The following is a 21841-nucleotide window of genomic DNA, read 5'->3' on the forward strand; positions in this document are numbered from 1 at the left end:
GATCTCCTCAAACTTCCTACCCTGATGAAAATCCCACATCCCTTTCAAGCCCTCATCCCAACTAATATCCCAAATCCCCTCCATGCAGGGAGGAATCCCACCACCCCTCAAGTCCCCACCCTGATGAAAACCCCAAATCCACCCTAAACCCGATGAAACTCCCAAATCCCTCCCATGAAGATAAGAACCCCAAATTCCACCCCAAACTCCCGTCCAACGAAAACCCCCAATCCTCCCCAACCTCCCAATTCCAATGAAAACCCCCAAATCCCCCCATGTAGGTGCAAACCCCAAATCGCCCCCAAACCTCCCACCCTGACAAAAACGTCAAATCCCCCCCTACGGAGATGAGATTCTCAAATCGCCTACACCCCCTCCCCACCCCGACGAAACCCCCAAATCCCCCCACGCAGGTGCACACACACCCCCCCCCTTCCTCGTAGCCACCCCTCCATCCTCACACACACACCCCCCTCGGGGGGGGCGGAGGCGGGGGCGGGCCGGGGCGGCGGTGCCCCTCCCCCGGCGGCCTGAGAAACGGGGAGGGGAAGCGGGGGGGGGGAGCGGGTGCGGGGCCGGGGGAGGGCAGCGGATCGCGGGCAGAGAGCGCCGGGAGCCGCGGCGGGGACGGGCACGATGCGGGCACAGCTGCTGCTCCCGCTGCTGCTGCTCGGTGAGTGACACCCCCCCCCCCAACTCTCCCCTTCCAGCTTTTTGCCTTCGCTTTCCTTTTTTTTTTTTTTTTTTATTTTTTTTTCCCCCCTCTCAAGCATCCCTCGCCTTTTCGCGTCCCTCCCTTTTTTTTTTTTTTTTTCTCCTTACTGGCGGCTGGTTTGAAGGGAATGGGGCAGAAAGGTGGAAAATCAGCCGGGGGATGCTGAGTGCCCACCCGCTTTCCGAACCCGTTCTCGCGAACCCTCTTATTTACAAACTGAGCGCATCAGACCGCCCACAGCAGCTCAACTTGGGGCTCAAAAACCGCAGTGCTTGTTTCTTTATGAGCTAAACGCGCCACTTCTTCACTCCCTTATTCAGTTCCACAAAGCCCCTGGTGAGGGATTTTGGGCTCTCGGGATGCGCAAAGCCCTGAGCCTCACATCCCCTCTTTTGGGGTCCCATCGAGCAAGGAGGGACCTTGGGTTGGGTTTGCTCATGCAATGGTCCAGTGCACTGGGTACTGCAGGTATCGAGCGTGAGCCTTCAGCCCTGTTTCACGGAGCAAAAAGGGGGAAAAGCTAGTGGGAGACAGGAATTCCCTGATGGAAGTTGATGGTGGAGTTGGAAAAAGGATGAACTCCTGCAGATCCTTCACCCTGGACCCGTGAGGGATGCGTTGCGCCAGGGAGGTTTGGGAACAGTGGAAACGGTGTCTCGCATGCTGCGATAGTGCTGGGGTTACGGGTGGAAACGGCTGGGGGTGATGCAGCGGGAGGTTTAGTTTTTCGGAGGGGTGTTTCGTTGGCGAGATGGCCGCAAACCGCACCGAAAAGTAGCGGGGAGAGGAAATGCACTGGTTATTTCACAAGTGAATAAAGGCAGGGAGGAGCGGGGTATTTCTTCCTTGCATTCAGGGAAGATGAGGGAGGGGGAAAATAAAATGAAAGAATATAAAATTTAAAATAATAATTAAAAAATAAATAATAAAATAAAATAAGAGAAGGTGAAATCTTGCTCTGGGTTGTGGCTCCCAGCAGAGCCTCTGCTGAGCTGAATGTGCTTTTATTCGAGGTAACAAAAGCTGGGGGACGCTCCGGAGGTAAAAGCCCAAGCAGAGGCAGGGCCCTGGAGGTTTAACTGTGGGGAGGATTCACAGAGGTCTGGCTGAAATCTCCGCCTGCCCGGGTTTTTTCCTCTGTTCCCCTCGGGACTCGTGGTGCTGGGGCTCGGTGGGCGAGCAGGTGTGAAGCCTTCTTCTCCCCCTGACGCTTTAAAAAAAGAAAACTTCTCTTACCATTAAAACACAAGAATTGTCAGCCTCATTAATATTGGCATGAAGTAGGAGCTGTTAATGCAATTTTTCTTGTGCTGGCCAGAACTGAGCTGAGTTTAGCTGACTTTGCCTTCTGAGAAGGTTTTGTTCTGTTTCTCAAAACAGAGCGATAAATACGCTGGGATTGGTACACAACAGGCTTTTAGCGGTAGGATGGTGGGGGGACCTGTTTCTGTAGCACTCTCAAGTGATCCTATTGCATTTTTCTCGGAAATTATTTGGTTAAATCCCTCAAAACAGTGTTTTCTGCCATTTGTTGCTGCTCCTAAGTTTTGAAATAAGCTCCTTAGAGGCACTTTTGTGTTGCTCCCTGGGTGTTGGCACCAGGATTTTTTTCCTTAGGGGTCAAAACAGGCATCCTTCTTGGCTGGGTGCGTGGGCTGGGGGTCCCAGCAGTGTGTAAGTCTAAGGCTGGTATCTGCTGCAATCATCTGAGTTACTCAAAGCCTAAAATTCATTTTTTCCCTCCCTTAAAATGGGATGAAGTTGTGTTTGTGAGTGAATTTTTAAGATTTTGGATGTCTTAAAAGCAGTAGTTGGGATGAAGCCTGTATTATTTACTTTGTTTAATTTGGGTGTGAAATGGATGAGTGAGCAGGGAGTTGGGATTTCGGAGTGTGGTTTTTTGGGTGTCATGAGGAAGAAGGTGACGACATCCTGTGCGGGGCAGCAGGTTGCTGAAGTTTTCGAAAGCAGCTGTTTTGGATAAGGGCTGTTTGGCTAGAAATACTGACTGCCAGGGTTGTATCATCCCAGAGTTACCCATTACAGCCTGTTCACGGGATGTTTTGTTTTATTTTACTTATTCTTTCCCCTTATTAGATCTTCTGTCCCACTGAGGGTATGATAGTGATGTTGCATCAGGAAGAGAAAAACCATCCTTGTTGTTCTCAGAGGACTGAAAAGAGCCACAGCTCAAACCTGTCCTGGGGGCAAAAAAAAAAAAAAAGATAGGAAGGAGTTTTACCAGATTGGCCCTTTTCTCAGCTCAAAGCAAACCAAAGATTGATGAGTTTTAAATCCTTGTTGCCAAAATACCCCAGAGCTGCTCTGGCTCCCTGGTACTGGGAGTTCGTGCTTGTCCGAGACGGGCTGTCAAAGATGTGCATTTTTTTAAAACTCATTTTATCCATGGAATACTAATCTTGACACAGGCAGGAGCAGGCAATTGGGGCCATGTCTATAAGAGGAGAAAAAAAAATTGTTGACCAGAGAGTTTTAAAATCAGCGTTGAAGCAGAGCATGCGTTCTTTTGTATTTTCTATCAGAGGAACTTTGATTAGGCTTTTGGAACCTTTTTGCAAGTCATTTTAGCAGGGTGATGCCTTTGATTCCCCAGTGGCAAAGCGGATACAGTGATGATAGTCTGTGGGTCTGTTTAAGAGGTTTAATTAAGGAATTGTTTGTAAAGCACTTGAAGGTCTTTAGATGAAAGGAGCTGGAACCGTGCAATATACTGATTTAATTCTAGAGAGTTGCTTTAAAGGCTTATGATGAGGAGCCTGGTGATCATTCATATTGACGGTGACAGGAGACCGGCTGGAAATATCTGCTCTCAGCATTTGCAGGGAGGCTGGGGTTGCACTTCCGTTATTATTTACCCTGTGAATCACGCGTTTTCTCTCCTCGTCTGCATCCTCTAAAAGACCTAAACCTGCTGACAAGAGCTCTGGGGTGTTTTGGGGCTCAAGCCGTGGGGACTGATGGAGGTTAATTACAGCCAGCGAGGATCCCTCAGGCTGTGCAATAGCCCCTGTGTTATTCTGGGGGCTATTTATTTATGTATTTATTTATTTTATATAGTAAATATCACTATACAAGAGAAGAGAGGAGCTGTTGGAGTTTAGGTGCAGGACCGCATCCATTCCACCCGCTTCCACCTGAATTTTGCCTCCTTCTCCATGATGTGGGACTGGATAGCCCCTTTGCCCTGTCCCCAAGGACCCACCACAGCACCCAGAGCCCCTTGATGCTCTGTGGGGCCAGGGAGGATGGGGTGAGCGGGGCTTCATCCTCACAGGGTGATGCTCTGAGAAAGTGAGATCCTGCCGTAACACCCAGCTGAGCTGCTCTGTGCTACGGGGGCTCAAGCCTTCAGTAGCTACACGTCCAGGTGGTCCAAGCAGTAGCAGGACCAAGTGCAGTGCAAACAACCCACCCATGGGTGAGAGGAAATTCCTCCTTCCCAGCTGGTGGGCTGATGGGGAGTGTCACGTAGGCAGAAATGTGCAGGTGGTGAGCCTCAGCATCCCCCTCCCAGCCCAGCAGCACGCTTGTGTGACAGACGGCCACCCTGAGCCGAACATCGTGGGAGGGTTTGAACTTTGCAGGAATCCGGGTGGCCCGGTTTGGTCCGTTCCCCATGTGCAGGCATGTGAAATTTCGCAAAACCTCCAAAACTTTTTCCCATGCCAACTTCCTCAACAAAAGCCTGTTTACATGCACAGGTTCGTCCACAACTGGCCAGTCTCCACCTAAGGATGTTTTTTCTGAATTCTTGCAATGCTTGCTCTTTCCTTCACAGACAGCTCCTGAGCAAAACTTGCTTTTTTTTTTTTTTTAAATCTAAACAATGCACACAGTCATCTGGTGTTTGCTATTCTCCACCTGTGCCCAGTTCATCACAAAACCGAGGGCTTCACCGAATAGTCCACGTTGCAGAGAGCAGTGCCTTTGGTCTCAGAATTGCCAAGCAAATCCGCCAAATCTTTCTTTTGAGGCTTGTGAGACAACCAGGCTCAAGCCTAGTTCTGCATGGGGGTCTTGCAGGTCCTACTGCATGGTGGGGTTTTGGGGATGCACCACCCATCTCCCCCAAAACCCTTTCCATGTGCCATTGGGGCTCAACAAAAAAAAAAAAAAAAAAAATCCCTGTCTTTTTCCCCAAACTGCCTGGTGTGATTGTGCCCCACACCCCGGGGTGAGGTGCTTTCTCCTGTTGCTTCTTTGTTATTTGGGAAGGATGGGGACCGTTCATCTGAGCTTCGTCAGGTGTTAACGGCTCTAATTACATACTTATCTGTTGTAGCGCTGCGCTAGAGCCTCATGGTATTTCGCTCTGGAGGTTCTTGAGGAACATGTAGGTCCACTTAAACTGGGTGGAGGAAGGAGGGATGTGCTCTGCCCGGTGCCTTAGCATGGGGACTAGCCTATGTCCAAAAACACGTGACTTTTGAGCTAAACAGCCTGTCCAGGAAGGTAGACAGAGCTGGGGAGAAAAATATGATCTTCCTTGTTCTTGTATGAAAATCATATATGAAATGCTGTGAACTGAAGAGCTGAAATGCTATTTAAAGCATTTTCATTAAAGCCACAGTTTCTCTCTCTATTTCGTTTGTGTCTGCTTAGACTACGCGTTGTTTGGTGGAGAGACCAGGCGGTGAGTGTTCAGGGATGGGGAGATGCTCTTCGTTGGGGTCTCCGGAGCTGCTGCGGTACAAGTAACATCACGAAGGCCTGGTGAGCAAGGGGCTGCAATGCAGCAACAGCTTTCCACAGCCTGAAGCAACCTCGCCATGCTGCAAGGGGAGAAGTCACAAGTCACATTCAGAGGGTTTTTATCATGACACCTACTAAATTTGGAGGTCGACCCCGTGCTGTGATTCAGGAGGAGTTGCTGACTTTGCACTGCTCGTTTCTACCCCTTCACAATGTGATCACCTGGGGCCATGCTGACGCATTCAGCTCTTCTAGCTGAATTTCCAGGTGATGGGTGTCAGTGTCCTCACCTCCTTCCATAGCCGAGGGACAGGGACAGGTTCCTTCGAGGATGACTTAGCCTGCTTCAAGTTAGCTGCTGACTTTGAATTGCAAAGAGTGCTAGAAATAGTGAGTGCCTGGGGGATTCTTGGAAAATGCCCATAGTAATGTTGCTGCCTTCTGGGAGTGCAAAGCTCTGTGGTGGGGCATTTGGGGTGACCTTCTTGGGGGTAGCGTGCACATGTTCACAGGCCTTGAGGCATAATGTGTCTCAGAGTCAGCCTTCGGTACTGAATATTGCTGAAAGCCATTGGGAACCAGCAAACTATAGCAAGGCCCGTAGCAATAGGACAAGGGGTAATGGTTTTAAACCAAAAGAGGGTAGATTTAAATGAGATAAAAGGAAGAAATTTTTTACAATGAGGGTGGTGGAGCACTGGCACAGGTTGCCTAGAGAGGCGGTGGATGCCCCATCCCTGGAAACATTCAAGGCCAGGTTGGACGGGGCTCTGAGCAACCTGATCTGGTTGGAGATGTCCCTGCTCCTGGCAGGGGGGTTGGACTGGATAAGCTTTAACTATCTCTTTGAGCCCAAACTATTCTATGATTCTATGACAATTCTATGAAATGTCAGGATGCCCCATCAGCCCTAAAGAGAAAAAAAACTCTGTCCTTCAAGAGATGGAGTGAAGTTGCTCCAAACCCCAAAGACACCAATATCCTCCATTGGTCATTTGCTTGTCGGGTCCCAAGTCTTTTTGCTGAAGTTTTTCTCGTCACTTAATGTGACTGCTTTGCAAATCTTTGCATCTTTGCAGCGCATGCTGCTCTGCATGTTGCAGGCACCTTTTCTGTCCCGTAAATAACGAACATCTCGTGGCTTGACTGGCCACAGGCCAGAACTCAGCAGATGCTGGTGACAGTTTGGTGACAAAGTATTGCAAGGAGACAAGGAGAATGCAAATGACTTATTAAAATTAACTCAGTGTAATGCCTCAACACCCAGAGTAGAGCAGAAGGGGTAACGAAGGGGAATGAGCCTTTATTTTGGGTGATGGGAATTCTGCATCCACAATAAACCAGCTGTGGGAAGACAACATGCTGGGTTGAGATTTGGCTTTCAGCATGGCTCAGCTTGTTTGTAATGCCCAAGGTTCCGTGTCTCGGCGTAGTGCTGGGGGCTGGGTGGCAGCAGAAAGGGAGTGGGTCCTGGTTTGGGCAAGCTGGGATGAGCTGCCTTGCAAAGGAAGGGAAAATTGGGAATCCCGGTGCTGCCAGCTCTTCTGCAGTTGTGGGCAAGTTGCTTTTTCCTTCCACTGAAGGACTCAAGGTAATGCCATGTGGGTTCAGATCCTTACCCAAGGTGTTTAAGGTTGTCCTTGGATCCAGCTGCTGTTAGTGGAGAGCGAGAGGGGCATCTTCTGAAGGCAATTCAGATGTGTCTTGGGATGATGTGGCCCCTAGAAATGCTTGTATCCATACATGCTTCCCAACAGGGTCTGACGTTAACACCAAAAATACCCAAGATCTGCCCCTGGAAGCTCTTCTGTTACATAACACTATCTGTATTTGCTCAAAAATGTCCAAAAAATGTGGGTTTCAGGATTTGTTGCTTCTTGGATGTGAGTCAGGAGTACACCCTAAAGGCTGCAAAATGGAAGGGCGGATAAGAACACGGTCTTGGGGTTTAAAAATCAAGTCTGTGTTTGAAGCCTGATCCAGGACACACGCCTTAGAAACAGGCAGGTGGGATCTGTGTTAACATCTCCTCCAATGTGGAAAAAGTAATTTTTTTTCTTTCTTAGTCCCATTTTAGATGTTGCTTTGAGGTCTGGCTCATATTCTTAGCATCCTTAATAAAAATTGTATTAATCCAGCAGCTTTTTCTTTGTCTTACAAGCTCCATGTGCAGGAGGGAGCTTCGGTCCTGTGCCACATGGCTCACAAGGCTGGTGAAAGGGAGGAGGAAAGTCATTTTGCAGTGGAAGAATAAGGCCTTAGTTATTAATGGCAAAGGCTGAAATTTTCTCTCGCAGCCTTAATTGATTTTAGTAAATTTAACTGGAGGAGGAGGTAGAAATTGGCTTAGAGTTATTAAGCTGTAATATTTAAAGATATATTAAATCTATTGTAGAGAAATGAGGAGTCAACCTTGTCAGGCATTTATTCTAAGTGGCTTCTGCTAGATACAGGCAAAGAGAAAATTCCCAATTTCTAACTTTGACAAAGGGGACTTGAAAGACTCTGCAGAAGGGTTTAGAGAAACTGTGTTTTAGAAAGTCCTTCTTTGAAACCTAATAGCAAAGAGTACTTTTATTTTTTTTTCCTCTCCTCCCCAGAGTCCAAAGGCAGGAGGGTGAGATAAGACATTCCACCACGTACGCAAATGGAGGAAAAAAAAAATTGTAAAGTTGAAACGATACTGCTGCAGCCTGCGGAAAATGGATAGCACTCAGAGTGACTGTTTTACACTGCTTATCAAGATGCTCTGTGCCTCGGCTATGAGAAAAAGCAGAGTAGTTAAAGTAATGCACTGTGCCCCCCAGCACGGACCCAGTTAGCAGTGGTTATACTGGAATAACAACAAGTAGCCAAGGTCCTGGATATATATGTGTGTATGTTACACACGTACATGCTAAATAAGCAATTAAAGTCATCCTTGTTGGACATTTCTAAATAATTAAGCAACAGAATAAATGTTTAAAGCACAGATAAGGGAAGCAAGTTTTCTACCAGGTGCTAGGCCAGCGAATAAGGAGCACCCCAAAAACAGGTGGCGACTGCACAGCTTCCAAAATTGACGTTCTCTTTCATGCATTTATTTCAGCCTTCTTCCCGCTCTCTAGAGCCTAGTGACCCGATTTGGTTTCGGAGCCTAAACAAATAAAGATAGCTAAACAAATAAGAATTTTTTTCCCATGGGTTTCTCTTGGCAAAGTGGAGAAAGTAGCAACATGCAGTAAATGCATGAAACAACCCCTTCTTGGTTTATTCTCCTTTTTTTTTATCCCTTCTAGTATTGGTTTAGTGTTCAGATGGATCAGTCCCCTGATCTGGCTTGACAGGATGCTATGAAGTGTTTGTGCTCTCCACTGCCTCTTTCAAAGGGCACATGAGTTTATGGCGAATCGAAGCAGTGCCATAAGCACGCCAAAATCACCTGCAGCCGTGAAAAGTTGTGCGGCAGTGATGCGTGTGCTTGCGAGAGGCCAAACTGTAGAGTTTTTCTCTCAAAGGATTGCTTATTGCTGGAAATGGGATGAACCAGCAATTGCCGTGGGGCTCCCGGCAAAGCCTGCTCCAAGCCAAGAGAGAACCAGGGCAAAACATGAGTGAAATGGGGCAGGGCATCACATCGGTTGTGAAGCCGGCAAAGTGAAAATCAAACTCTTGACCCCGTTTTTTCAAGCATGCAGAAGTTCGTCTCAGCCCACCTCGATGGCTCTCGAGATCGTTGCCTCCACGCTCGCCTGAGCCTCGAGGTCATTCTCGTGCCAAAAAAGCAATGAGAGGTGCTGACCTCTTTGGCACAAGTGATGAATTTTCCTGTCCTGAACAGTTACGTGAAATATTCTGGAAAAGTAAGTTGTGAGCTTATTACGACACAGTAGTATAGAAAATTATTTTGTTTCCTTAAGATTTTCCCAGACAGCTAAAGAAAAACCCCTCAAGACTCTCAGCCTATGCAATTTTGAAGGCCTCTAAGACAGTTTCTACCCATGAATAGTACCAATAAATCCCCATTAACTGCATTCAACAGGAGAATGTCCTTTTTTCTCTTTAAAGCCTCACAAAGGATTCAAAATGTCATCATCTTATGGCAGGGTGCTTTGATTTAAATTGATGTGGCTTAAATTATGAATTTTAATCATGATTTAAAATACAGAAGAAGAAAGCTTTAATTTGAATTCTTTTATTTTAATCATGTTTTCCATTTACGATTCATAGCCATATCCCTTAAGCAGGGCTGACTCTCCTTGGTTGCTCATCGTAAAACTTGGAGATTTACAGCCCCCTCTTGCCTTTCGCCAGTGTTTTCTCACCAGGCGGACACACTGTGAACGTATTTGTTTAAGCAGTTATTTAGCCTGCCACAGCTCTGTTTTGATTTCTAGTTTATGTGTCTTTAAAGTCTTCCTAAGTAATGACGAATAATACTCATTTTGGGTGTATTTTGGGCGTATCGGTGTCAATCACTCTGTACTTGTAGAGGAAATTTCTGTTAAACAGACAGATGCAAAACAGCATTTAAAATTCCTTTAAGATGCACCGAGTAACCAAGGGCCTGGATACCCAGCACATAAACTTTTCAACATACTTCTGCGTTTAATGCTAAGCAATTTATGGAGCAAATCTCAAGCGTCGATCTATGATGGAGTTAGTGACTGAAATGAATTGTTTCATGTCCCTTGAGGGTTTTCAGTAAACAGGAGCCGTTCTCTTAAAACTCACTTTTACTGTTTAAAACGAGAAAGGAAGCAATTTTATTTTTTAGCTGCCAGTTTCCAGTTGTTTTCACAGCTTAGAATTAACTGTTGGTGGAGCAACTGAACATGTCTCTCCTTGATCTGCAGAGGGGATTTAAATGGCTAACTGAGGTTTATATTCCTCACTTTTGACATCTAACTGAAGGCAGAACCCCATGCTTAGTGTCTGGATACCCTGGATATCTGCCCATAGTGTGGGCAGACAGTGATTAAAGGAAAGCAAAGCAAGAATTAACGAGGCTTCCTTTAATTAGCTGCCCGGTTTTTGTCTCACGTCCAAATCTGTTCCCGTTTAGTGTCAGAAAATCCAAATTCCCCAAGTGTCATGGGTGTCCTTGTTGGGTTTAGTCCTGCTGCAATATATTTAATCTTCTGTTTGGTGCTAAATGACAAAATTTGGCCTTTCACAATTTAGCAGGAGATTTGGCCTTGGTGGATTCTGGCCCATGACAGTGCACACATCCTTTCCCAATGGGACCAGGCTAGCTTGGAGCAATCTTTCTTGTGTCCAGGAAAACAATGTAGGCTGGCAGATCCTGGTGGACCTCCATCCATCCATACTGCATGCCTATCATGGGGGTCTAGGGAGGATAGGAGTGATAAACTCAATTTTATCTCTTCTTTCCAAAGTAAGATGCTATTAGTAGACAATTCTGCAAATCCTGGTGGAGCCTGGAGCCCCTCATCCAGCCTATTTAGATGCATCTCCTGGCTGATCCTACATAAGACCATTTTCTCCAACAGGCTGGATGAATAAAACATTGCTGTTTAATGCAACAAACATAGGGGGAAAAAAGAAGGGAAAAAAAAAAAGTATTGATGACTGACACATTCTTGGTGCAGTGTCTTTTGGTCCTCACTATAGCAGGCCCTTCATGGGGCATCTCCATGAAGAAATGGGGACATCTTCATTAGGCAGAAAGCTGCTGAGAGCAGTCATTGTCATCAAGACGATTGCAATTGCCACTACTGCCATCACTGCTCTGCATGTAGCTGTTACAGCTATTAGGGCGTCACCTCCATGGTGAGAACACATCTACTTCTATGACACGTAAGTTAAGGCTGATAGAGTTGTCCGATATGCTGCAGTTAGGTCCAGCTCAAGGTGGAGGATGCAGTAAGATCATTCAGACCCTGCGCCAGGTCCTGCAGCCCTCACTCTGTGTTTCATCAGGCCAAGTCTCTCTCAGGCTGTTGCGGGCAGCAATATCCAGGATGGCCATGCCCTAGAGAGGCTGGGGAACCGTTCTCAAAGTCTGGCCTGTAATTTACCGTCTCACCCAAATCCACTTTTTCTATGAGGTTTCCCAACAAGGAGAAAGTCGGTAGCGGAGATGGGGTGGTGTTAAGCAATTCCTAATGAGGGCAAGGATGAGGATGGCCAATACAACCACCAGTGTGAGCTGCACAACCAAGGCACAAAGCTTGTCACCTGTCACCATCCACATTCCCTACGTCACCGTTCATCCAAATCATGGCTTCAGCTGCTGTGGGATTATTTAGGGCAGCTGAGTTGGGAAAAAGAAGCTCTTTTTTTTGGCAAAGGAAGTGGCGCAACAAGAAGGGCAGACTGGTGGGGAGGGGGGCCAGTGGAAAGTGGGCACGTAAGGTTGGGTTGGCAGCAAGAGAAGTAGGGGACCTCATGGTCAACGTGTACTTTGTATGGTCCTTTATAAATGCCTTTTACAAAGGGCTAGGGAGGGAAATGCAGAAGTCCAAACTGATGCGTTGATAAAGGTAAGTGCTGAGTTTTTTGTTTAAAAAAGAAAAAAAAATCCATCTCTTTTGTGCAGTCATCTATGAAACTTGGACATAGGTAGTTGATAGCTTCGCAGGGTAGAGTTTTGGGTGTTTTAAAGGGTGTTCAGTGGCACAGCCAGTCCCTGGGGGAGCAGGGCTCTCCTTCCCCCTGATCACATCAGAAATGGAGATTAAGGCATCTCATCAGCGTCTATGATGGAAGAAAAGTGACTTGGCCCCGTCAGCAGCTCCTGCTTCTGCAGGACCCTCTGCACGTACTCCCCAACCAGTTTAGAAGCTCCTGTCATTGCAGGACACGGCATGAACAACCAGATAGGCATCAGGATGGGTACGGAGACCCAGGACGGTGTTTACTGGTGGGAAAGCGGAGAGGAACCGCAGAGAGCTGGTGCATTTTGGACAAGACCCAATACCAAGCTCTGGCATGGTGGTTGCTGAGGCCCCGCTGCAGACAGCTCTCTGTATCTCAGCTATGCTCTCACGCAGAAAAAATCTGCTAACAGTCCAGATAAAAACCTGCAAAAAAAAAAAAATATATGTCAGGAAACCACCAAAAGAAGAAGCTGCGTGTGCCTTGCGAATTTGATGAGAAATACTTGGGGGACAGCCATGCCAAAGGAATGCTGGCTATTTCAGGGCTGTATTTGTGTTTGAGCAGGCGGATGAGGGATTGGTGCTCTCCGCTTTGTCTTCTTCAAGAGTGTTTTGCCTGTCTGGTGGGACTGTTCCAATCTGATTAGGAAGGGGCTCACCCCGGGGGGCAGCAGGGATGCAGGGATGCAGGGATGTAAGCAGCTTTCCCTGGGAGCAGGCGTTGGGGGTTACTCCGAGCCGGTGAACACAGCCCAGCTGGCCTTTTAGGGAAGGTTTCCTTACAATCCAACTCAGAAGCAGTTTTGGGGCAGGGGGTTATCTCTCTTTCGGCTGGGAAAATTGGTACCCTGAGGCGCTGGAAGAAGGGAGCTGATAATGCTGATGGGCAAGTGGGACCAGGGCTAGGAAGCTTCTGCGGGCAAGTTGGCTTTGAAAGTGGTTTTTGGAGAATGCTTTTAGGATTGCACTTTATTTATTTATTTACTCCCATCCTGAAGGCTGACATTGGCCGCAGCAGGGGACTTGGAGAAGGGAGGGGTAAGAAAAGTACAGCCCATGAGCTGTTTCTGCAAGGATTTCTGCTCAGTCTGAGCAGAGACACGCATCCCGAGAAAGACCCTCAGATGTCTCAGCTTCTGTTTTAAGCAACATGACTGCTCTCTGAGATGGACAGATGCATGCAAGGCTCCTGTGGGCAGATTTCCCAAATGTGCCCCCCCCAAGAAGCAAAGAATGGTTTCTTATAGCAACTTGGTGCCACCTGGACCTCACAGGACTTCCCAAAGTCACAGCTAGTTGCCCCAGCCTGTTCAATCCATGGCTGCTACCACAAAGTGGTACCAAGTGGTACCAAGTGGTACCAAGAGTGGGGAAACGAGGAGCCCTCTCCTTGGTAATATAGATTAGGGATGATGCATTTGTTTTGTAGCAATAAATATCAGCTTTTGAATCTGGTTGGATCAGGATCTGACCCAGCTTCCCAGGGGTGAGAGTTTGTGCGTGCATACAGCAGCGTGGTGCTGAACATCTTGGTGCTGTAACTCATCTCCATCTCCGGTGCGTTCGGCCCTCCGTTGATCTGGGCTGTTTGCAAGGTGGGGATTTGCTCCGCTGCTTGCTTTTCTCAAGCACAGTTCTGCTCCCGTTTGGGAGAGCTGGTTCAAATCCTGCAGCAGCAGAGGACTTGGCCATCTGCTGCATCCATAGCCTCAAAATGCAACGCCTGGCTCCCAGCCTCCGTGCCCTATTTATCTGGCCGCTGTGCCGAGCAGAAGCTTGCTGGGTGGAGGACCTGGCTCTGTGGTTTTGCATCATTCGAGCATTTCAGCCTCTCATCCGTGACACTGTGGCCCACATAGAGAGGCCTGGGTACTGGAAGGAACTGGTGATGGACAGTCTGAGATGCTCATGTGCTAAGCGACCCCAGCTAATGGGGCCAGGGGCACCTTTTTACCAGAGAGCAGTCTCTGGAGTAGATAGGCTTGCTAATTATTAATTATTTAAAGCAATAATACAACAACCAATTACCAAGAGTTGTCAATAAGCATTGCTAAAAGTTGCTCTTTGGTTTTGATGCCTCAGCTCTTTCTTGCCTCCGTGGTCAGCAGGCTCAGGGCTTGATTTCTGAGAGTTGCCCTGGCAGGGGTGAAGGAGCGTTTTTCCCAGATGATAATTTTCAGAGACACCCGGATGAGATCGGGCTCCGGGTAACAGGAAGGTCTTTTTACGCATCTGGTGGTGCTTCTCTGGATGTGGATTTTAAGTCTCTGTGGGGATTTTTTTAGTTTTCTCTTCAGCCTTTCTATAATCAGGGATGCTGATTTTCTTGTATCTCATAAAATAGGGTGTTTTTTGCAGCAATGCCATGCTTTGGTTTGGCAGTGATCACCTGCAAAGATGACAGGGCTGTCCCCAACGTGGGGCTGCATTTGCTCTCCCTGCCCGTCCCCAAACCTACGCCCCCAGCCCCAGGATTACAACCAGCGGCACCCACTGAATCCCAGTTCAATGCCCTTTCTCTCACTCTCCCCTGCTCTGCTGATGGCTTTCTGAGTCCCATCACGGACCCAACCTGCAACCCCTGCCCTCTCCTCCTGTCTCCAACCCCACCGCTGCTCCAGCTCGGTTTTCTAAAGGAAATGTCCAAGCCCATGTGTCAGAGTTTCACTGCTGAGCCAAAAGCAGAGACCAGTCTCTGCCGTCCCAAGAGCAGATTAATTTAACTGTTATCATGAAGTCCAGCCCCGTGTCCCCCTCCTGCACCCAGAGCTGCGGGTCACCTCTCTGGGTCCTTTCCAAGGTGGGAGCCCAATGTGAGGTTTGCAGACCTGCCAGCGTCTTTGAGGAGAAAGAGGAGGATGATTAACAGCGGGGAGGGGATGTGGCTCCTTCTTCCTTCCTGCTTCCTTTGCTCCCTTCCTTTGCCCTGCCATGGCCTGCCCTGTGGCACGACACTGTCCTGGTTTCAGTGGCAGGAAGATGTCAGTGAAGCCCTGAGCTCAAAAGGTGACATAGAGAGAGTTTGGGGTTTTTTTTCCCATCCAGATCCCCCAGGGCGTAAATGCTGCACGCTTTCCTTTCCATTAGATACCATTTAGCATTTTCCTTCCTAACCAGTGAGTCTCTTCATGCTCAAACCCACTACCTGGACCTACCTGTCCAGGGAACAGATGTTGAGTTTTGGGGGAGCTGGCTATGATCACCATTGCATGCTATATTTGTATTTTATATAGATATTTTTAATTTTTTTTTTTCTGGAATTTCTCCACACACACCCGCGCCATTAAAGCCTACCGCAGCCTGCTTGCACTGACTACTCAGCGCTGCATCCCCGACCCGGTGACATCCCACAGCTTCCCATGCTCTTCTGCTCAGCTGTATCCACGTAGGAATCTTGCTCCTTGCTGGGCTGCTGGGTGGACAACATTGTTCCCCTATTGAGTCATAACAATGAAGTCATTGGATTGGAAAGACAATGTCATTCAGCAGCCAAGAACCCAGCTGGCTGGTCCCGGTTATGTCTCATCTCCTATGACAAAGCCACATTTAATTGACCAATTAAAGCCGTTGCAGGCTCCATCTTGGAAGGGGTGACCAAAATGTGCATTGTTCTTTGTCAGCATTAAGTCAGGTCAGTTGGCCAACAAATAAGTGAGACCCTTCTTCCTTCTCCACCTTGTCCTTGCTACATGCTGCGTAGGCCTAAATTCCTGGTGTAAGCAATGGAAAAACAGCCTTGAAGGTGTACCACCATATGTTTCTTAGCAAGCTAGCTGCTTGAATGACGACCCAAGGACCTCAAGAGAGCCCACCCAAAGCCCACTCTGCTCCAACATGATCCGGCTCAAACCATTTTGGAATGGTTTCTCTGCATTACCATCCCACGTTTTGTTGGACACTCAATATTTTGGGTTCCCTGCTCCCATAAGAGTTTGATATTGCACCTAAACCTATGGCATTGGGGTGCTCCTGCACCCTGTAGACCCTACAAGGACAATTTACTTGGCCCACACACCCAGTGGATGGGCCAACTTCAGCCCAGGATGGGTTGTGAACCAGGGGCATTTTTCTTCCTGTTTATGGGTCATCTTTCCCTTTATGCACCTTTTGGGTGGTCCAGGCAGGGTGCCCACAGCACAGGCAGAAAGCAGGGAAATGTCCAAGCAGTGGCAACCTGTGTGTCCCCAGCAGATCTCTGCTTCCCTCAACCGAGTGCTCCTGCAGTGCCAGGACCTTCACTGCCCTCTGGATGAAGATGTTTTGAGCCATGACACCAGTGGGCACTTATGCTCTTGACATTTCTTCCTCTTTATTACCCTTCTGAATAAGATCATCCTGTAAATAGTCAATAAATGTGCCTTAAGGGACTTTTCAGGATAAATGTTGTTTAGGGCTGCTAGGTTGCCATTTCCATTAAAACCTCAATTTTTTTTCCTCCCCACAATGTGATTGTCTTAAACCATATTTATCTTCTTTTTGCTGCCCAGGCCTAACTGAGCAGGAACGTTGGGTGTATGTTTACGGCGGCTGATGTCCCAGCCTTAAAGCACAGTAGCCGCTTCTTTTGAAGAACATACAAAGCAAGGAAGAGGAGCAATTGTTTGGGAGGAAGCTGAACCATAATGTAATAGCGTCCCGTGGGGATTACTATTAGTAATTTTTTGTATTGCTCTGGCGCCTAACCAAGGTTGGGGCCCCGGTTAGTGAGGTGCTGGACCAGCCCGTAAATGAAGACAGCTCCTCTATCCAAAATCTATCTACTCTTGCATGTAGAGACTGGGGAAACTGAGGCAGGAGAGGTTAAGAAATGTAACCAGGGTTGTTTCAGAGGGTTGTGGCTGAGCAAGGATGCAAACCAGCACGTAGTCCTTACAAGAGCATCCCTCCTCTCTGAGAGGAAACAGTTAAGGTTCCTTTACTTGTGGTGTTCACAGATACACGTAAGAGGCCACTGGGTAATAAATACGCTGTGCTGGAGAATCCTGCACTAGGACAACACTGGAAAAGGTCATCTCTTGCTGTTTGCGCCTTTCATCAGTGATTCCTCTGATCATGTGTATTATTTTAAGGAGGGGAAGAGCAGGAGCTGTTGAAGAACAGAAGTTCTTCAAAATGGAAACCAAGTCCCAGTGCTTTTGAAAAACAAAATAAAACAAACCAAAAAAAAAAAAAGGAGTTAAAATGGATATCCTTTTCTGTAAATCTAACTGTTTCAGGAGAGTTAAATAATGAGGCAATTATGAATTTGCCAACAATAGAAGTTGATCAGATTACACCGCCTGTAAAGGCAGATCGTCACTGGAGCCATTTGGTGGGAAAGAAACTCTGCCAGACAGTCTTTAAATAGTTTTGAATAGGAGGGAGGGTTAGCTGTGTCCTACCCTTCCTAGGCTCTCCCCACCTAAAGAATAGCACCGAGCCTCCTGCCAAGTCCGCCGTGTCCAGTCAATGCCATAGGCTCAACTCGCATGCGCAGCTATATAAATATATGTAGGTGCCTGCGTATATGGATGTGTATATATAGTGCTCCGAATTATCCAGGAAGACCCCACCCTGAGGGAGGTGTGGGTGGGGAACCGAAGAAAAAAAGGTGGGACCCGAAATAGCACCGACACACAAAGGATCCCAAGGAAATATGGAGCCCTCCATAGCGTTAACAGGAAATCTCCAGGCTGCTGGCTCGATAACCCTGGCTAGCCAAGGTCATGGGGGACTGATGGCGGCGGAGGGACAGATCCTGCCGTTGAGCTTGGCTCTTCTGCAAAAGCACGGGGTGAGAGGCGTGTGGCGGCAGCTTTTATGTCAGTGAAGGTTTGCAGATGTGTCGGCAGAGAAACCTGTCCCCAGCATAGCCTGAAGGAGCAGCAAAGCAAATAGCACTGAGGAGTGGGTATTTAATTCAGGATTGCCCAAAATTTTGCTTAGAGAGGCTGGGATGCTTGAGGAGGTCGTCAGTGCCTCTTGGAGGTGGCTCATACGTCATGTGGCATCACTTGTGTCTTCAGCCACTTCACATCACAGCACCTTTGGGTCTCAATGGACCAAAGATCAAAGAGTCATAGAATATCTCGAGCTGGAAGGGACCCGTAAGGATCAATAAGTCCAAGATGTGTTTAGCTCATCGTCTTTGGGTTCATCCTGGCTCAGTGGTGAGCGACGCATGGATGGGCTGGGTGAGGCAGCATAACTCAGGACCCCGAAAAGGTTAAAAATAAAGTCACTGGCTGGAGGGTGTAAATTTGGGCTGACTTGTGACTCATCAAAGATGCTGGGTGCACAAAGGAGGGTGAGGCTTTAGGTCTTATCGCCTCCTCACCATCAATTTTCCACTGGCCCTTTCTGCCCTGGGGTGGGCAAGCATCCTCCCAGTGCTGCCCCGAGCATGGCCCCGCCGGGAGCTGGCAGCCTCCCCACCAAAAGGAAGCCTCGGTGGCGGGAGCAGGCAGAAGCTGTTGCGGGAGTATGATTCCTCCTGTGAATCTTCACGGGAGAGGCGGGGAGGAAAGGGAGGTGCAAGAAGCAGGGGACAATGCTTTACAATACCGCAGTGGTGCAGTGTACCAGCGCATACTGACCTTCCAGTCACTCGTCTCCATTTTATTTCCCCTTGCACTGGAGCTGCCTGTGACCAGGCTGAGGTCTCCTTCCCTGTTCCTTTAGGTTTGGAGTCTCTCCGCTTGTTTTCTGCCCCTTAGGGCTATAGCCAGAACCTCCTTATGTCTCCAGTAAGTATTCAGCCTCCAGTTAAGGCTGGCATCTTCAGTTTTGATGGCACAAGTTTGGGCATCAGATCCCTGCTGCTAATGCCAGCTTTAATGCCCCACTATGGTCTGGCTTTGTTGGGCTGTGAGGACCCAGAGCAGCCAATAGTCCCTGTTTGGGTTTGGGTTGAATCTCCCTTTAGGAAGAGTCCCCAGCACAAGAAGGAGCATATTTCTTCCACTCCCTTTGCTCCTTGCAAGAGTCAGTGTGATTCTTAAAAAAGCATTTTTTTTTTTTTTTTAACTGCAAAACCTATCCACAGGAGATCTGCACGTTTGTCCCTGTGTGAGACCCATGTGGCCCTCGTGTCTCATGGATGGAGTCTAGACACATCACCGATGCTCGGCGCCGAACTTGAGCGGCATTAGATGTGACAGCTCTTCCCTAGTGCTGGCCAGTTGGCAGAGGTTCAGACAACAGGATAAGTAGCTCAGGGCTAACTCCTTTCCCGCATTGCTCAAAATATGAACCCAAATATGAAAACAGCCAGCTGGAGAGGAGGGCAAGGTGGTGAATTCAATCTCCCCATGCCACCCAGTGAGGTTGCTTCTCACTGTGGATGGGCAAGCCCACCTTGCCTCTCTGTCCACTTGCCTATTGTGTCCTAGAAGACAGTGGATGGACGTCACTACTTGCTGCACCGTACGCCTGCTCCCCAGTCCTGCAGTGGGATCTTATTGTACTGCCTTTCTCCGTGACAAAAACTGAGCAAATAGCAAGAGCTGCTGATGTGACATCAAATCTGATGTCAGTCAGAGCTTTCCATGTCCAGTAATCAGGAAAGATCAACTTCAGCTGGGGAGGCAGGTGTGCCCCATCCTTGATGCTTGGTCAGTGTCAGTTCCCAATGTGACATTTGGGGGCTTGTTTGTGTGGGGACCATCACCAGATTTCTCCTGAATTAACTTTCTTATACTGCATCAGCTCCCCCTTGTCGGCTTTCAGAGCTAAGGAGACTTTAATTTGATTTAAGCTACTTCATTTTGGCTAAATTAAATGAGGGCTGATTTAAAGCCGAACAAGAGTGGCCACCTGGTGGGTTATGTGCACTTTGACTAATCCACTCCGAAATCATACCTCCTTTTAATTTTAGATTAATTTTCTTAAGTACCTCTGTGTAGACAAGCCATCAGGCTGAATAAAAATAATTCCTATCTCAGGGGCTCATGTCCTCACTCCTCAACTTGTCTGGAGTAGTCTCCCAGGAAAAGCCAGCAAGGGATGATTCATCTTTCCAGGGTGAAAAGCATGAGGAGGAACTTCTGATAAATAAATCTGTCCGCCTAGCCATCCCCACACACCAAGCAGCAGCTCCGGGCTGGAAAAAGGAGGTCAGGTCTCCAGGAGGGACTGCTCTAATGTGACAGTTCAGCCCTCAAGAGCAAACCAGTAGCCTTGGCCAAGCAGCTCTTAGTGTTAGCTTCTTTGAAGGTCTCCTTCCCACCACTTTGCTGCCAGCTTCATAGCTCCTTACTGCTGAAGTTAAATCATCGGCCAGCCTTCAACCCTTGCTGGAGAGAAGTGATGAAGCTGGGTGGTCTCCTCATGGAGTTAAGATGGTATTGCCAATCTAGTAGTCTCTCAGTTCTTCCTGTTGACTTGAGATTCCTCTCCAAATTTAGATAAATATAGGCTTTTAATCTATTTACTTTCTTGAAAACCAGTTTTTTTTAGCACTCATGTTCACAGAGAAAACCTGAAAGAGTATAATCTTAAAGACTTACAATGTGGAAGTTTTAGAAGAAAAGCCCCAAATGTTAGGTATATAAGAAAGCCGTGTGGTCTTATGTCATTCTTGTGATTTTCAATGTCACTTTGATTCACAGCCACTGTTCAGGGCCAAAGGTACTCAGTGTAAACCTTGAGTTTCTTCCAAAGTCCCTGAGTGACTTTTGCCAAAATAGAGGGGTCTTAAGTGCTAAATGTACCAGACATCGTGTCCTTCAGCTGATGGGAGATTGATGCTCGCTTGATACAGGAGTAGGCTGTACTGCCACAAATCTTCCTTTGAAGCAGCAAGGTCATCACGGGATAACTCCACGCTAACGGCGTAAAGGAGGCAGGAGAAGGGCACGAGCGTGGCTATGCTCTGTGCTTCGGAGGGTCTGGTCAGACTGGGATGTGTGGCTTTTTTGGCTCTTGCTCCCCGCATTTCCGCTCCAGCAGCTCCGCTACCATTTCCTGCATGATGGGACGTTTCTGTTTGGGCTGAAAAGAGTCCCCGTTTCATTTTACAGCCTGGAAAAGGTGCAGGGTTGGAGCCAGGTCCCTTACAAATCCCATCAGCTCCCAGTAGAAAGAGGATGTTTCCAGGCTCGGTGATGAAAAATGCCTGGGGGCTGGCGTGGATAGAGGTGTGCACATGTGTCTGTGTTTGTTTGCCTCCTTGACAACCTCGTGTGAAGGATTTTGGAGCGTTAGTTTTCCACATTGGCCTTCCTGTCTCCTCTTGATTATTTTTCTGTCTTTCCCTTCATTTCTTAGATAGCTAGAGACTTTCCATGGGAAGAGTCGTGGAGACATAATCCTAAATGGGATGTCCTATGTTTATCCACAAGAGAGGCTGGAGTGGTGCTTCGTCCCACCACTGGCATCTGTCGTCGCTGGCTGGAGCTGGCCATGGGATAGAGCACTGCCTGGGATGGACCATTGGGTCCATTGGTGTGAAAGATGCCTCTGATCACCATTTTCTGGGAATAACCATTCTTTGAGGAGAAATTCAAGACAGGTCCAAGTGTGGCATGGAAGACAAGTCAACAAGAATGTTTTTGAGAAGATGGGAGTGAGGAGTGCTGAGATACTTCTGCTCCCTCAAATCCACTGTCTGGTCATCAGTTAGTACAGAAAATGAACCCATTTCTGCCTCCCCAAATGTGGTGTTTAGAAGGGACCAAGGGAGTGAGGAGACATGTCAAGGGCTGCTGCGGAGGAGGTGTGTGTCCAAGTGGGGAGACGTGCCTCAGGATGATTATTTTTAACATTTATCATACTTCCAAATGAAACAGCAGACAAGCTGAGCTGGCTCAATTACTTGCAGAAAGAGCCAATG

At 47.9% G+C, this 21841-nt stretch overlaps 1 protein-coding gene across 3 annotated transcripts in view; it reads left to right on the top strand.

Annotated features, from left to right (window-relative positions):
- The first annotated feature begins 583 nt into the window (after positions 1–583).
- PODXL (podocalyxin like) overlaps positions 584–21841 on the top strand; it is a 45101-nt gene continuing 23843 nt past the window's right edge. For all 3 annotated transcript variants that reach the window (XM_086744568.1, XM_086744575.1, XM_086744581.1), the window contains exon 1: positions 584–673. In XM_086744568.1, the coding sequence (XP_086600694.1) occupies positions 637–673 (37 nt within the window). In that variant the 5' untranslated portion in view covers positions 584–636. The remainder of the gene's footprint in view (positions 674–21841) is intronic.

Source organism: Chlamydotis macqueenii, chromosome 1, assembly GCF_036417535.1.
Source record: "Chlamydotis macqueenii isolate bChlMac1 chromosome 1, bChlMac1.mat, whole genome shotgun sequence".
NCBI classification, from domain to species: domain Eukaryota; kingdom Metazoa; phylum Chordata; class Aves; order Otidiformes; family Otididae; genus Chlamydotis; species Chlamydotis macqueenii.